This window comes from Trichosurus vulpecula, chromosome 1, assembly GCF_011100635.1.
Source record: "Trichosurus vulpecula isolate mTriVul1 chromosome 1, mTriVul1.pri, whole genome shotgun sequence".
Taxonomy (NCBI): Eukaryota; Metazoa; Chordata; class Mammalia; order Diprotodontia; family Phalangeridae; genus Trichosurus; species Trichosurus vulpecula.
The window spans coordinates 52068064-52084417 of record NC_050573.1 but is presented as its reverse complement, the minus strand read 5'-3'; the positions used below and the strand labels follow the sequence as shown (position 1 = coordinate 52084417).

The following is a 16354-nucleotide window of genomic DNA, read 5'->3' as shown; positions in this document are numbered from 1 at the left end:
CTGGCAGGGAGAGAAGCCGCTAGCTGCTTTATGCCCAGAGTCAGAGGGTCAGGGTCCTCTGCTTAGGGATTCCAGGATGGTGAAGAGCCCTAGCCTCCAGGATACCTTCCATCTAGGAAAGTCTACACTGGATTAATATGAGCTAGAGGCAGGTTTTAATGCAAGGAGAGAGCCCACCACCCAGGATACAGCTGGGACTCTGGGGAGCACCCCTCTGCGTCTATACACCTCCAAGCAAGTTGCACTGTGAGCTCTATGAATCTCAGAGCGGCAGGAAGAGAGATCGTTCTTTCTTCCCCAGGCCACCAGGTGCCAAGGAGAAGAGCAAACACTGACTAGAAGTCCAAATCACTTCCTTTGGTTGATTTTTGGGGAGAAAAATGAAACACTGATTTTTCAAAAAAACAAGGAGCTCAATCTCTGGTTAAGAAATATAATTAGCAACTGAGAAAAATACAGATTTCTATCACCTCCTGTTAGGTCTTCCTGGCTTTGAAGTCAGCCCTCCATCTACTAAGCTACCTGCCCCTCTTATTTCTGAAATAAAGGCATATTACTCCAGAAACAGGCTTTGCACAGAGCAGGAAGGACTTTTTATTTTAGCTGTGGCTCTGCTACATGGAATTTCCATTTAATGCCTGATGGTGACATATGGAAACAACATTCATTTTATTGTTTAGACTCAGCAGGGGTGGGGAATCTGCGGCCTCGAGGCCACATGTGGCCCTCTAGGTCTTCAAGTGCAGCCCTTTGACTGAATCCAATGCCAAAAGGCCACATTTGAGGACCTACAGCTGCACTTGAGGACCTAGAGGGCCGCATGTGACTTCATGGCTTCAGGTTCCCCACTCCTGGTTTAAAGCCTTCCCCCCAGTCTCACTCCTAAAATAAAACTCAGTGCTTTGGTCTATCTAGGCCAGGGATTCTTAACCTTTTTTGGGGGGTGGGAGTTGGTGGGTCATGGACCCTTTTGCAGTCTGGTGAATCTTATGGACCCCCTTGCAGAATAATATTTTTAAAAACTTAAGGAAAAGTATATTTCAGTTAATAAAATTTAGTGAAAATAGAGATACAATTTTTTCTATCCAAATTTACAGACTCCTGGAAATCTATCCATGTATTTATGGGGGATTTGTGGACTCCAGGTCAAGAATCCCTGATCTGGGCCTAGAGGATTCTCTAGAATTTCTGTATAGGGGTAGAGGCGAAAGTATGGCAGGGAATAAAAAATCAAGCCATTAGAAGTTTGTTATGGCTTATAACTTTTTGGCTGCTTTTATTGGATATTATGTTCTAGAAGGGTCAGCAACAGCAGCCCTTAGTGGAATCATGCCCTGTGTTGCAGTGAAAACTGCGGATTTAAATATCTGAAGGATCACCTCAGACCCTGAGAGGGACAGCCCAGGACCCTGAAGCGTGGGAACAGAAAGGCTTGTAGTCCAGTGCCCTCAGCCATCCTCCTGGGAAGCAGCCCTTGTGGACATGCAGCCTGGCACCTGCTCATGCAGCTGCGTTCTTGTCTCCAAAGTCCTTGACATTGTCAAATGGCTTGACATCAGATCATTTGATCAGTGGAAATGACATCACAGAAGTGGCATTACCATTACCATCACAGAATCCCTAAGGATTCTAGGACTTTTCCATCAGACTTGCAGCCGAAACCTTCTATATGTGTTGTCTCCTCCATTAGAATGTGAATGGAGACCGGCTTACTTCTCTATTTGTATCCCCAGCATAGCACTTTACTCATAGTAAGAGCTTAACAAATGCTGTATTCATTCATTTATAGAAATAAGATTAGGCTTGTTCCATATTGCAGTCAGGAGAACTAGGTTTAAATCCCAGCTTTTCCACTTCCTAGCTATGTGACTGAAAAAAACCCCACTGAATTTTGCTAAATCTCAGTTTACTCATCTCTAAGATGGGGATAACAATACCCACCCTTCAAAGCATTACTGTTAGGAAAACATTTTGTAAACCTTAAAGTGTTAAAGAAATGGGGCCTGTCATTAATATCATCAATATTCTATTTATTCCCACACAAAAACACGAGGGCCAGTGGTTTAAGAAGAAAAAATGGTAGTTCTGGCAACTAGCACTTCGCTATCTATAACCATGAGCTGGGCCCACTAAACTGAGAACTTGCTGCCATGCCAGTTGGCACAATGACTGCCAACACTCACCCACACAGTTTTTGCCATCTGCGGTCCTTTCATAGCCCTCATGGCAGAGACACTGGAAGGAGCCAATGCTGTTGATACATTGTCCATTTCGACATACTTGCCCCGTGAGGGAGGTACACTCATCAATATCTGCAGAGACACAAGATCCCAAGATCCCAAAGAGTCTGAAGGATGCTGAGGATAGTCTCCAATTCAATGCAATTACTCTGATTGAGGCCCTGATCAATCACAACTTCAGAGGACTGATCCTCCTCTCAGAGAAGGAATGGTAGGCTGGAAGTGTGCATGGTTGGACATGGCCAATGGATTAATTAAATTTGCTTGATTATACCTATTTGTTACAAGGGAGAATATTATAGGGTGATGGACCACATCATTGGGTAGTGATAATAATAACAAAAAGAAAGTAAAGAGCATCAATAAAACATTTAAATAGAATAAAAAGTTCAATTCCATTTGGAAATGAGCAATTGGTTAAGAAGCTGGCATCTGTAAAGAGGATTTGGATTTCTGGACCATGAATTAAAATAATGATGGGCTCTTGGTTGGAGATAGAGTATCTCAAATAACGATGTACTTTTAAAAAAATGTATTTGCCTACACTCTTTCAAATCAAATTCAAAGGATCTGAAACTGAGAAAAAGGACCGAGGAAAACTGGACTAGTTATCATAGATAGTTGTTGTAGTGTAGGAGGAAAAATAATGGTAGAGATTCCCAGAAATACACAGGAGAAAAGATATCCAAGAAAAGAGCCTTCAGTAAAACCCATAGTCTCAGGTATCTATGAGAATATGCAAAATGTGGGTAATAAGCAAAGTGAGCTAGAGATCATAATAAAAATATGCAAATAGAGCTGTAATGTTTTTCCCATCCAAGTTCACAGATCCCCTGAAATTTCTCGGGTATATATTACTAAGACTGTGAGTTCCTTGAGAGCAAGAACTGTCCTTTGCCTTTTTTTTGTATCCCCAGCACTTAGCCAAGTGTCTAGGACATAGCAGGCATTTAATAAATGTTCACTGACTGATTTACTTAACGAATTCTTACTGACTAAATGATTGAATTCATAAAGCTCACCACAAGCCCGTAACAGAAGTATGATGTCATAGGGATAGGGAAGACCAATTGTCCAGACATCTGCTAGAGTTCTTTCTTGTCAGAGCAGCAAATAATTCCATCTCTCAAAAAGTGGTAGAAGTAACAAAGGGATTTGTCATTCTGAATTCGTAATTCTGAACCTAACTCTCACCAGCAAAGAGGAACTTGCTGTTAAGGCAGAAATGAAGGGAACTGTGGTGGAAAGTGACCACTCTCCACTGGAACTGGTGATGGAGAAGGAAAGAAAATTGGGGCAGAGTTTGAAATGAATCCCAGACTTGGAGAGAGCATTTTTTAAACGGTTCAGAGAAAGGAAACATAGGATGTCATGGGCCAAAATTACACAGAAGTTCACTTAGGGGGAATGGGAAGCTCTCAGGAAGGACATTCTGATAGGAAAACAAAAAGGAACATCCAAAGTAGGGAGAAAGAGGAAATTGTGTAAAAAGGTCCATGAGGCTGCATAGGAAATAAATCAGCCAACAACTTCAGATTTGTAAAGTGCACGTCTAAAGGACAGAAGATGCGAAGGAAGGGCACGTACCTAAGAATGAAATCCAAAGCGGGGCATGGGCAGTAAGAATAGGGCCAGGAATGCCAAAGCTCCGAATGAGCTGAGTTAGCGAGGAAGGCTAATGACAACAAAGAATTTTTATTTTTTAATCTTTTTTAAAGATATATTGAGGGAAAGAGGAAGATGAAAGAAGGGGTCAAAGCAAAGTGGATAGAATGATGAAAATAGGTGACACAGAAAATGCAGAACTACTCAACTCTTTACTTATTTTTCTTCCTTTCTTTCTCCCTCCCTCCTTCCCTCTCGTTCCTTCCTTCTCTTTCTTTCTTTTCCTTCCTTCCTTCCTTCCTTCCTTCCTTCTCCTTATCCTTCCTTCCTTTCCCTTCACAGTTCCTTCCTTCCTTCTTCTTTCTATCTTCTCCTCTTCTCTCTCTCTCTTCTTTTCCTGTCCTTCCTTTCGCCTCTCTCAGCTCCTCTTCTCTACTCTCCTTTCCTTTCTCTTCTCCTCTCTCTTCTCTTTCTTCCTCCTTCCTTTCCTCTCTTCCTCTCTTTCTTCTTTCTTTCTTTCTTTCTTTTCTTTCTTTTCTTCTTTCTTTCTTTCATTTCTTTCTTTCTTCTTTCTTTCTTTCTTCTCTTTCTCAAAATAGGGGAAAGTGGCATAATAGGAGGTTGAAAGACCAGATAAGGAAGTGACTCTCTAAGAAAACACCTAGCTCACCTTGATGAGTTCAAGTTACAAGGCCCAGATGTATCAGCATCTGTTGAAGAACAACTGATGTGACTCGTTGAGGTTGTCCATGATTTTTGATAACTAATTCGTCTCATTAGGGCCAGCTCTCAAGCCCTCTGCCCTCACACAGATGATTATAATAATGGGCAGGATGTGATGGTGATTAAGGAAGGATCTAAGCAAAGACTGCCAGGGAAAATTTGAAGAGGGAGGATTTACTTTGAGCTGGGAGGAATGAGAAGGATTCTTGGAGGAAATGGCCTTTGAGCTAAATCTTGAAAGAAGAGTAGGATTCCAAAAGGCAGAGAAAAGGAAGGAGAGAATTCCACAGTTAGGGAATGTGCATGTGCAAATGTGTGGAGGTGGGAATTATCAGGAGTCTAGTTTGTCCAGAACTCGAGGTGTGTGAAGAGGAGCAATGTGAAATCAGGTTGGAAAGGAGGGTGGGTTGGACTCTGTGCTGCAATCATGGATTTAGAATGATGATTGTTGATTGATTGCTCCCCACCTTTCCCCCACAGCCATTTCCACATCCCTTTATCCTCCCATTAATCCCCTATCCTTCTCGCCCACTTCTCCATCCCTTCTCTTCTTCTCTCATCTTTCTGTTTCTATCACATTCCCTACATCCTCTCAATCTCCAGTCTCTGGACAGAAGAAAGGCCTGGGGCTCCTTAGTGGGCAGAGAAGATGGCTGGATTCATTCCAAGAGGAAGACCTCAAGACCAAGACAGGGGAAGCCTACGCCTGAAGGTCTTTCTTGAGCTCCAGGTCTCCAGGCCTTCCCGGTGCAGAGCTCAGGGGGCAAGCTTACCCATGCAGTCACTGTTGTGTGTGAGCTCGAAGCCAGGGAAGCAAAGACAGTTGTAGGAGCCCACGGTGTTCTTACAGGTCCCATTACCACACGGCTGCCGGTCACACTCGTCAATATCTGTCCAAGCAAACCACTGAAACTTATTCCTCCACTCAGCTCTGTATCCCCTGACCCCCAGTGATGGGTAGATGGCCATCCCTCTGTCTTTCACTCTCTTTGGCTCTGTCTGTCTTTCTCCAACTGGGTGTCTGTCTCTCTTCTCCTCTATCTTTTATCTTTGCATCTATTTATTTTTCTGTCTCTCTGGGTGTGCAACTCTCTTTCTTCTATTTGTATCTCTCTGTCTTGATCTTGATCTGTCTCTCTCCTTCTCTTTGATCTCTCTCTTTCTCTGTCTCATCCTCTGTACCCCTCTCCTCTCTGTCTCTCTCCTTCCTCTCTACCTCTCTCTATCTTTTGTTATCAATATCTTTCTCTCTTTAAACTCCTTTTCTCTGCCCCTCTTCTCTTTCTTTGTCTCTTTCTGTCCGACTTTGCATGTGTGTCTCTTTCTCTTTCTCGATTCTATCTCTGTTTTTCTGTTTCTCATTCTCTCTATCTCTCTTTCTACATCTCCTTCTATCTCTGTGTATCTTTCTTACTTTTCTTACTTTTAATCTCTCTCTTTCTGCCTTTCTCCTGTCTACTTGTTTCTCTCTCCTTCCTATTTCTGCCTTCTTTGTCTCTTGTCCTCAATATCTCTCTAATCTCTCTTTCTTCTCTCTGTTCTCCTGTTTCTTTGTTTGTCTTTCTGTCTGTCTCTGCATATCTCTCTGACTTTCCATGTCTCCATCTCAAGTCTGTCTTTCTCTTTGTCTCTTATTCTCCATGTCTCTGTCTTTCTGCCTTTCTCTGTGTATATTTCTGTGTCTCATTCTTTATGTCTCTTTGTCTTTCTCCTCTCTGTTGTTCTCTCTCTGTCTCTCTGTCTGTTTCTCTTTCTCTCTTCTCTTCTACCCAAGGGCTGGCCTGAGTCCAAATAGGTCACAATCTGAGGATTGGAAGCCCCTGGGGGGCAGGGGATGATGGGTGATAGCAGAACAGACTGGTGTCTGACACAAAAGGAGAATCAAGGTCAGACTGACTATGTACTGCAAATGTCGCATCATTCCTCTCTTGGGCTTTTGCTTGGGTGTCTCTCCTCTCTCTGCCCCCTCCCCTTCTGCTCTTTTTTCTTTTTTGTCTTCCTGGATTAGAAAGTAAGCTCCCTGAGAGGAGGACATTTCTTTTTTACTTGTATTTGTATACCCAGCATTTAGCACAGTACCTGGCACATAGTAAATGTTTAATGAATGTTTATTGCACTGAGTTGAACCCAGAACAAAAGGGGAACAAAGGAAAATCGGGATCTGTGCCAAGACAAACTTGCACTTTAAGATGGGGACCTAAGATGGGGAGCAGGGCAAGAACTCTGGGCCATCTGAGTGGCACTGGCTCCATTCCTCCTTGACTGGGGGAGCTGGCCCCCTCCTGGTGGCAAGGGTCTCATTCAGCTAATAAAGTGCTACTGTTTGCGTGGCCAGACCCCACGTCTCAGCTCCATCTCTCAGCACAGACCCAGGAAGATCCATGTTTGACATGGGTTAAAACAAGAGCTCTCATTTCTCTTGGGTTTTAACAAAGAAATTTCCTCACACTGACCCCCTCAGACATATTAGCTCCATTCTTAACAGATGAGGAAACTGAGGCTGAGCAATGGGGAGATCATTTCTCTAGGTTACACAGCTCATAAGCACCAGTCAGAGTTTTGACTCAGGCCTCCAGACTCCAGTTCCAAAGCTCTTTACCCCCGTAGCAGAATGACTTTCTCATTTATGGGAGGTACCTAAATCTAGAGCAGTACTCAAGTTGGTAGGGGCACCCATATAGGAGAGGATTGTTGGTAAGGGACTGTGACTAGTGATCTTAGCCCCCCTCAGTGATTTAGCCCAGGGGGACAAGTGAAAGGATGCTTACCCATGCACATAGTCTGGTCTGCAGTGGCCTTAAAGCCTTGGTGGCATATGCAGGCATAGCTTCCCTCAGTGTCCACACAGTCACCATGGCTACACACGTTTGCAATCTCTTGGCACTCATTCCGCCCTATGGAGACAGGAGTATGGGTGAGGGAGGTCCAGGCAGAGAGGGCTTTAGTCAAAAGATGCAGGGCTGGTTACACTGGGTTTCTGCCCCAACCCTGGCCAGGGGAGGCTGAGCCTCTCACAGAGCCATAAAATCACAGAGTCTCAGTCAGAAAGGACCACCTAGTCTAGCTTGTGTCTAAACAGGAATCCTCCCTACAACATCCATGACCAACCTACATCTGCCTCTTCACCAATCCTTGCTCTTGGTTCTGCCCTCTGGGACAAGCAGAAAGAGGCTCCCCCCTCAACCCTTCACTCCCCTGCACCACAGCCTCAAACTCCTCCAAGACAACCATCAGGTAGTTGGCTTCTCTTCTCCAGGTTAAAGATCCCCAGGCCTTTCAATTTCATGCCCCCTCATCATTGTGTCTACTCCCCCTCTCTCAACATAATCCAGATGGTCAAGAGCCTTCCTCAGATGAGGTCCCAGAGCTGAAGAAAAGGTAATGGCCTGAGAAGACTGTCTCCCATGTTACTGAACTTAGGCTTCTATTAATCGCAAGATAAGATTAACAGTTTGGGTTTCCATGTCACACTGTGGTAACTCATATACTTTAAATTCCCTATCTCTCCACCCCCATCTTCTTCAGATAAATTGCTGTACAGCCATGCCTTCCCCATCCTGTATTTAAGAAGTTGATTTTTTGAAACCAGGGCAGAACTTGGCATTTTTCTCTATTATACTTCATCTTATTAAATTAGACCCAATATTCTAGCTTGTCTAGATTTTTTTGGATCCCGATGCCGTCATCCAATGTACTAGCCACCCTCCTATGTTTGTGTTATCTGCCTATCTCATAAGCACACCATCTGTCCCTTTATCCAGGTCATTGACAAAAACTTTAAATCAATAGATACCCACACGGTCCTGCATCCTGGCTCACTCACCCACACAGGCTCCGCTAGGGGAGAGCTTGTAGCCACGGGCACATTCACAGCGATAGCTGCCTGGGATGTTGATGCAGTCAGCATGGCGTTGACACGGACTCTCCCCGCTGCTGCACTCATCCATGTCTACAGGGGGCAGAGAAGATGAGGGGGAGTCCTCTAAGGTCCTACCAGGACCCAGACCCAACCTGTTCATTTTATAAGTGGGGAAGCTGAGGCCCAGAGAAGGACCCAAGATCAGGCAGCAAATCAGGGGCAGACCCAGATCGCCTGCTTCCCACTGCTGTTCCTACTAAACCCAGTTCCTGAGTTTCTGGGAGGGACAAGGAGCAGCAGGGAAAGGTCAGATATAAATGAGACCAGGGAGGAAAATGCTGCTGAGAACCAGAGAGGGTCCTTTGTCTGACAGCTGGCAGCTACAGAGAATCCCGCTCTGTGTCTAGGTGCTTAGAGATCTAAACACCCACAAATAGGCTCCTGTGATTTGCTCATTAACTGTAGGACCCTGTGAACCTGATCAATGCCTAATTAATTACTGTAAAAGTATGCTACTAGTCCTTGTCCTGGGAATTAGGATTGTCTCTGTACTAATGAGAATGCGCCTCTGTGTCCCTTTATGTGTGTGTAGGAGTGCCTGTTGGAGAGTTCTCCCGACCATTCCCTCTTCTAGTGTCACAGGGTACACTTGGCAACAGCAGAGGTGTGAGAGCCCGGGGGTGGGGTATCTTCCTTGAGGAGGAGGAGGGCAGAGGCATTCCCTAGAAGATGGGGTGGGGGAATCTCTTGGGGGCAGGGAAGGATAGGGAGAGTCTCCCCTGGGCATCCCTGTGGGATTGTTGAGGTTCCCCCAGAAAAGAATAGTGGGAGAAAGATTGGGGGGATTCAATGGGCAACTCCCAAAAGGTCTTCCAGGTTGGATTGGAAGGATCTACCCAGGGAGTAGGGTCAGGGGATTGGGGGGAAATCTAGAAGACTGGGGAAAAGTCTCCTGGGAGGCTGTGGGTGCTTAGGGGTCTTTTTCTTGGAGAGGATGGGTTTGAGTCTCCAGAAAGGGGGGAGCTCTGGTACCCTCGCAGACAAGCAGGACACTGTTGTAGCTGAATCCAACAGGACACTCGCAGCGGAAGCTGCCGATCTGATTGATGCAGACGCCGTTGGTGCAGATGGCTGGAATTTCGCTGCACTCATCGATGTCTGAGGATGAAGCAGGGAAGGGGAGTAGTGACTAGTCAGGGGCTGGTCAGAGGCATGGAGCAGCAGAGCCCAGGAGTGCCCAGGCTTGGAAAAGGGCCAGGTGGGAGGCCCTGCCTGAACCTGGCAGTTTTGCCCTCCCTGCCTGGGAGTTTAGACATGCAGCTCCCTTGGTACATAGGCCTGGCACAGCCAGGAAAGCCTGGGTGAAGATCAGGATGGACAAAAGCAGGCAACAGGCTGGGAGAAAAGTAGGCAACAAAGATTGAATGTTATAATAAAAGGCAGAAGACCAGAAAAACCAACATCATCATCATCATCATCATCGTCATCGTCATCAACCACAAAAACAAACATTTGGCCAAGTGGCCAAACATCTCTGCTTCTTCAGAAAGACTCTTACACCCAGGCCTGCTTGGAGTACTCACCAATGGGTTTCCCTGTGTGGATGTCGATGATGAAGCCAGGTGCTTGGTTCCCACACAGGATCTGGTACTCAGCTGGTGAGAGAAGAAGCAGAATTGTGGGCCAGAGGGCTCAGAAGGAGACCCCAGCCTCTCATCAACTTCACACTGATTCCCTCCCTCTTCTTTTTGGAGTTGCCTCACCCACCCACCCATGGGACCCTCCGTCAGGCTTGTGCTTGCTTTCCAGAAACACACAAGAATCCCTCTGGGTCTCAGTGTCCTTGTGAGGGGGTTAGGCTAGATAACCTTTAAGGTCCTTCCAGCTCTATATTTATGATTCCGGGATTAAGACTTAGTCTCTGCCCCAAGAGTACAGAGGAGATAAGATAAGGACATGTGAGGAGTAATTAAAGCCTGAAGAACAGGGCAAAGGGAGAGAGGTAATATAGTGCAATGGAAGACCTGGGTTCCTGGCTCTGACGCTAACTCATTGTGTAACCTTGGTAAATGTCACTTCCATTTTTTGTGCCTCAGTTTCCTCACCTGTACAATGAGGGAGTTCGACTAGCTGATCTTAAAAGCTTTCATGTTTCTCTTACTCACCCAAATCTTCTATCTAGGTTATCAGTGTCCTTCCTAAAATGTGGTGCCCAAAATTGAACACAGTATTCCAGATATAGTTTGACTACAGCAAGGAAACATAGTACTATCACTTACCTCTTTCTAGACACCCTGACTCTCTGAATGCAACCTAGGATTGTACTGAGCTCCTTGGCTGCCATGTCACACTCCCAAGAACCTAATATGTTTTTCCACACAAACTTTTTTCTTTCTGTCTTATACTTGAGAAGTTGGCTTTTGGAACTCGTGTTAAGACCTTACATTTATCCCTGTTATGTTTTATTTGACAAGATTTGATCCACCATTCTAACCTGTCAGGACCTTTTTGAGTTCTGATTCTGTCATCCAACTTGTTACCTATGTTTCCTAGCTTTGTGTCATCTGAAAATTTGACAGCCATGTCATCTCTGTATCGATCCAGATCGTTGCTAAACATGTTAGCATGAACAGCCGCAGGGGAAAGGACAGATCCCTAGGGTACTCTACTAGAGGCCTCCCTTCAAGCTGACATTGATCCATTAAGGACTACGCCATGGGGTCTAGTCATTAGGCCAGGGAGGAGTTCCCTGACTAAATTCAACTGGTTCTAAATTTACCTAATTATATTATTATCCTGTCCACTTGTCCACAAAGGTCACTTAAAATACTTCATCAAATGCTTTGTTGAAATCGGGGCAAACTGTCTACAGCCCTCTCCTGTTTGACTAGTCTTAAAAATCTTTATCTAAAAAGGAAACGATGGTGGTATGGCAAAAACTTATCTCACTGGCCCTTTGTGATCACTGCTTCCCTTATTAAATGTTTACAAACCATGCCTTTAATAATATGTTCAGGAATATTTCCAGGAGCCAAAGTCAACATTTCTGACCTATCAGCTTGTACATTATGTTCTAGATGTTTGGTTCTCCATAATGAACTAGCATCCACTCATGGTAGTAACTTACATTTCTAGAGTACTTGAAAATTTACTAAATGCTTTTCTTATGGCAGGGCGGTCCAACCTTAGGTTTTTATTGAAACAATAGACAATATATTTTGATTTGCCATTTTAGTGAGAACTCCATGGTAGTTCGGCTTCGTTTACTAAAGCCTTTATGTAAATTTCTATGCTTGTAGGTGGGCCACATAAATCATGTTGCAGGCTGCATTTTGGACAGCCCTGCTTTATTGTGTACTTATGAAATAGGTAGTAAAAAATTACTATTCAATTTAGATGTGAGGAAGCACAGGTTCAGAGCTTAATTGACTCACATCACAAGATGTGGCTTGGAGATAGGATTCAAACCAAGAGGTGCTAACTCTAAGGTCAAAGTTCTTTGCCCCATATCATGCTGCCTTTTATATTTATTTTTATGTTTCATTTTATTTATATTTATACATTTTATATATTATATATTTTTACATACATTTTTATATGTAGTAAGCTTGGACCTTCTGAACCATTTAAGACAGGTCCACTGAAAATGACAGATATCTATGGCCTGGCTACATTTTTATTTAAAAATACAGATTTTGTACTTTTAAATTCTTCATCAGAATAATCCACCCACCCATCACAGACACCTATACCCTTGATTCTGCTCCTTCCCATTCCTACTCAATATCTCTCCATTTCTCTCTGCCACTATTCCTGCCTCTCCCTATCTCTCATTGGCATTTAGAAACAACCTTTGGCCCAGACCACAGATGTTAAAGATTTCTTGTTCCTAAGGAGTTTATCTTATTCTTTCATGATGTCTCCCCAGATAGCTCCTGAGGGGCAGGAACTGTTTAATTTTTGCCTTTATATCCCTAGCACTTTGAACAGTGCCCAGGACATAACGGGTGCTTAATAAATGCTTAATGAGGGGGTGGGGCTGCTCACTCACAGCTGGCTGGAGCAGGGCAAGGCTCACAGGGCCGGTTCCAGGCCTTTCCAATGTTGTAGGAGCAGCAACACATCTTCCTGGTCATGTTGAAGGCCAGCTCGTTCTCACACGTGTCATTGTGGTGCCGGTAACACACGCTCTTCCGCACGTCTGCAAAGCCAGCAGCCCAAATGTGGTTCTAGCCAGGGTTAGGGTAAGGAGCAGGGTGAGGCCAGAGAGAAAGGGGTGGGGGGAGAGGGTCAAGGAAACAGAGAGAAACAAAGGGAGAGGAATGGGGAAAAGATGGGAAACAAGTCAGGGAGAGACTGAGAGAAGTGAGAAGAAAGGGAGGGAGAAACAGGGAGGTACTGAGGGAGAGGTAAAAGGGGTCAAGGAAGACAGGGTAAGAAAGGTCAGGGAGAGGATGAAGAGGAGAAAAGGTGAGGGGAAGACAGGAAGGAAGAAAGAAGGGGAAGAAGAAGAAGTAGGGATGCAGAGAGATGGAGAAAGATGAGGAAAGAAAGAGTGATGGAGGAGGACAGAGAAACCAGGAGAGGAGAGAAGAAGAGGGGAGAGGAAAGGAGAGGTAGGAAGAAACAAGGGTGAAAAGCAAGAAATATGGAGTGAGAGAGAGAGGGATGGGGAGAAGGATGAAGGGAAGAAAGGAAGAGGGTGAGAGAAGTAGGCAGAGAGAGATGGGGAGAAGGAGAAGGGAGGTGAGGGGCAGAGACGAGGGAGATAAAGAGAGAGCAAGTTGGAGGTAGATGTAGAGAGAAAAGGAGAGGAAGAAGCAGAGAGTGAAGACATGGTGCCTGAGTATAGAGAAGGAGATGAGAATTCAGGAATGGAGCAGAGATGGGGAAGGAAAAGAAGGAGGACAATCCCACAGGCGAATCCCATGGGAAACAGGCAGCCAAGATCTGAAGAAATTATCACAACCAACTTTCTTTTTCTCACTCTCACTGCTGCCCCTGCTCTCCAGGGGCCAGGCCAAATGGGCTTTGATTTGTTCTATTTGCTAGTTCTTCTGCTGGGATGACCTCCCTCATTCCTTTCTCCTTGCTGGGGATCACAACCATGTACCCACGCTCTGCTCCCTGCCAGTCCCCCTGGTGATCACACACACTCCAAACTTAATGCTGGTCTCCTGGCTGATCCCACTTCATACTCACACATAGCTCCCTGTAGTTTTCCCTCTTGATCCTGTGATTATACTCCATCCCCACACCGAACCCCTTTCTGGTCCCCCTGGTGATCATACTTCTTACCCATGCAGTTGTTACCACCGTTGACCTGCATGTACTCTGGGGGGCAGACACATGTGTAGTTGCCCAGAGTGTTATAGCAGGTCCCAGGACCACAGATGCCAACATGGGTGGAGCATTCATCAATGTCTGCAAGAAAAAGGAAACAGACCAGACCTTCCTTTACACCTTAGAAAGCATTTTGTACCTCTGTTCTGTCCTATTCATCGTCTACATGATGGCATAGTTATTCAGCACCATCCATCCATCCATCCATCCGTCCATCCATCCATCCATCCGTCCATCCACCCATCCATCCATCCATCCATCCGTCCATCCATCTATCTATCCATTCATTGCAAGGGACAAAAACTCTGCTCTGGCAGTCACATTTGAATTTAAATCTTGGCTCTTTCACTGACTCACTGGTGACTTTGGGCAATTCTTTCCCTTCCCTGGGCCTCTATTTTCCATTCTATACAATGAAGGGTTGGGATTTAAGGATTTCTAAGGTCTCTTCCAATTCCAGGATGTAGGAAATGGATGATTCTTGTTACCCTGAGCTTATAAAGGTGATGGGGAACAAATGGGGAAAAAGTGAACAGTGGCCCATGAATGGAATTGGACCATAAGAAATAACAGATATGAGGAATTCCAGGAAATCTTAGATGTACTGTGTAGACTAATGCAGGGTGAAATAAGCAGATCCAGGGGAACAATTTATACAAGGAGTAGGATGACGTAAAGGAAGACAGGACTGAAAATGACACCAGGACTCTGATCAGGGAAGCCATTAATCTCAATTTCACCCGACTGCCAGTGAAGTGTATCTCTTGCCTCTTGGCCCAGAGGTAGTGGACAACAGGTGTGGAGTGAGGCATGCTTTGTTAGACACAGCAACCGTGGCAGTTTGTTTTGTTTGGCCATGTTTCTTGAGGACAAAAGAGGTTCTATTGGGTTGTGTGGGGGAGGGTTGGTTATTGGGAAGTCACAGATATGCAAATTAAAAATAACATCAACAAAACATGATTAAAAAAAGAGAATAAGGGCTCTAGGCTAAAGACATTGATAGTAGGATCATAGATTTAGAGCTGGAAGAGATATTAGAGGTCATTGTCCAACCCCTTCATTGTGCAGAGGGAAGCTGAGGCATAAATGGGGCTTGTTCAAAATCACACAGGTGGTAAGCAGTATTTGAACTCAGCTCTTCTTGACTCTGGGTCCAGCAGGCCATCTCTCTTCTCCTACTGTGTCATTATTCAAGTTTCACACACGCCCCTCCTCCAAGACTATAAGGTCCTAACCCTTGATTATAGCTGGATAGGAGCGATTTTAGCCCCACGGACCAGACCAAGAGCCCTGCTAGAACCCTGGCCTCAGCCTCTTTAATTGCCAAAAGCCTGGTGCCCCAGAATGGTCTAGGCAGACAGCACTCACCCTCACAGATGCGGGTATCTTCATTGAGGTAATAGTTCAGGGGGCATTCACACTGGAAGTTGCCAAAGGTGTTGACACAATCTCCCCCTTGACACAGACCAGGGAGCTCTTGACACTCATCGATATCTGCAGGGGAGACTCATGTCATATTTCCCAAAGGCTGAAGGCCCCTGAGAGACCCTGAGCCTTGGTGCTTCTGGGCAAGAATACTCATGCTTGGTAGCTGGGAGTAGGGAGAAACTGGGGAGGGGCAGCAAAGAACACCCTCCTTAGTGTTCTGCTGCTCTGAGGGGCTGTCAGAGCCCAGCATTGGCTCCTCCAGGGGCTTGGGGCTACAGGCCAGTCTCCACCTGCCCTTGCTTCGCCTCTGTTTTGAGCAGTGTGCCCAGACAAGGGTGAGGAGAGCCCCAGGTGAGCCGAAGCCTAGTTAGTCTCGAGTCTCTCTAATTAGTTTCACTGCCTGGAGCTTCTCTCTTTTTCAATCCATCTTTCACACAACTACCAAATTGTTGTTCCTCAAGCACAGTTCAGACTGTGTCATTCCCTTGCTAAGTGGACCCCAGGGGCTCTCTATTATCTTCAGGATCAAATATAAACAAATATATACCTTTCCTGCTTGAGTATATATTATTCCCCTTTACACGCTCTCGGGTGGAGTCATATTGGCCTTCTTGCTCTGCCTTACATGTGGCATTCCATTTCCCACCTGGAGCATTTGCCCTGGGCCAGGGGTGGAGAACCTGCAGCCTTGAGGCCACATACGACCCTCTAGGTCGGACCTAGGCTGTCCCCCATGTCTGGAATACTCTACCCCTCCCCCATCCATCTCTTAGAACCCCTAATTTCCTTCAACATTCACCTCAAATACCACTTCCTACGTGAAATTTTCCCAAATCTCTCCCAGTAGCTACTAGTCCTCCCCCAAATTAATTGCATTTTTGCATATCCTTTACATGTACTTAGTTTTGTACATGTTGTTTTCCCCAATAGAATGTAAGTTTCTTGAGGGAAAGGATTGTTTGGTTTTTGTCTTTGGATCCCCAGCTCTAGCACAGCGCCCAGCTCAGAGAAGGCATTTAATAAATGCCAACTGATGCCTGCTGGAGACAATGGCTTCCTCTGGTTCCACTGCACCCAGGTTGGTTTCCTTGGGTTCCCATTCACTAGCCATGCCCTTAAATATCCCTGTGGAATTGCACTAATTGCTCTCCTTCTC

At 45.3% G+C, this 16354-nt stretch overlaps 1 protein-coding gene across 1 annotated transcript in view; it reads right to left on the bottom strand.

Annotated features, from left to right (window-relative positions):
* The window catches only part of FBN3 (fibrillin 3), a 101495-nt gene that overhangs the window by 23601 nt on the left and 61540 nt on the right, over nucleotides 1-16354 (bottom strand). The window contains exons 36-44 of the mRNA XM_036767837.1: nucleotides 15139-15264; nucleotides 13726-13851; nucleotides 12479-12628; nucleotides 10011-10082; nucleotides 9460-9585; nucleotides 8392-8517; nucleotides 7337-7462; nucleotides 5342-5458; nucleotides 2184-2312 (exon numbers count right to left, since the gene is read on the bottom strand). Coding sequence (XP_036623732.1) covers nucleotides 2184-2312; nucleotides 5342-5458; nucleotides 7337-7462; nucleotides 8392-8517; nucleotides 9460-9585; nucleotides 10011-10082; nucleotides 12479-12628; nucleotides 13726-13851; nucleotides 15139-15264 — 1098 coding nt within the window. The remainder of the gene's footprint in view (nucleotides 1-2183; nucleotides 2313-5341; nucleotides 5459-7336; nucleotides 7463-8391; nucleotides 8518-9459; nucleotides 9586-10010; nucleotides 10083-12478; nucleotides 12629-13725; nucleotides 13852-15138; nucleotides 15265-16354) is intronic.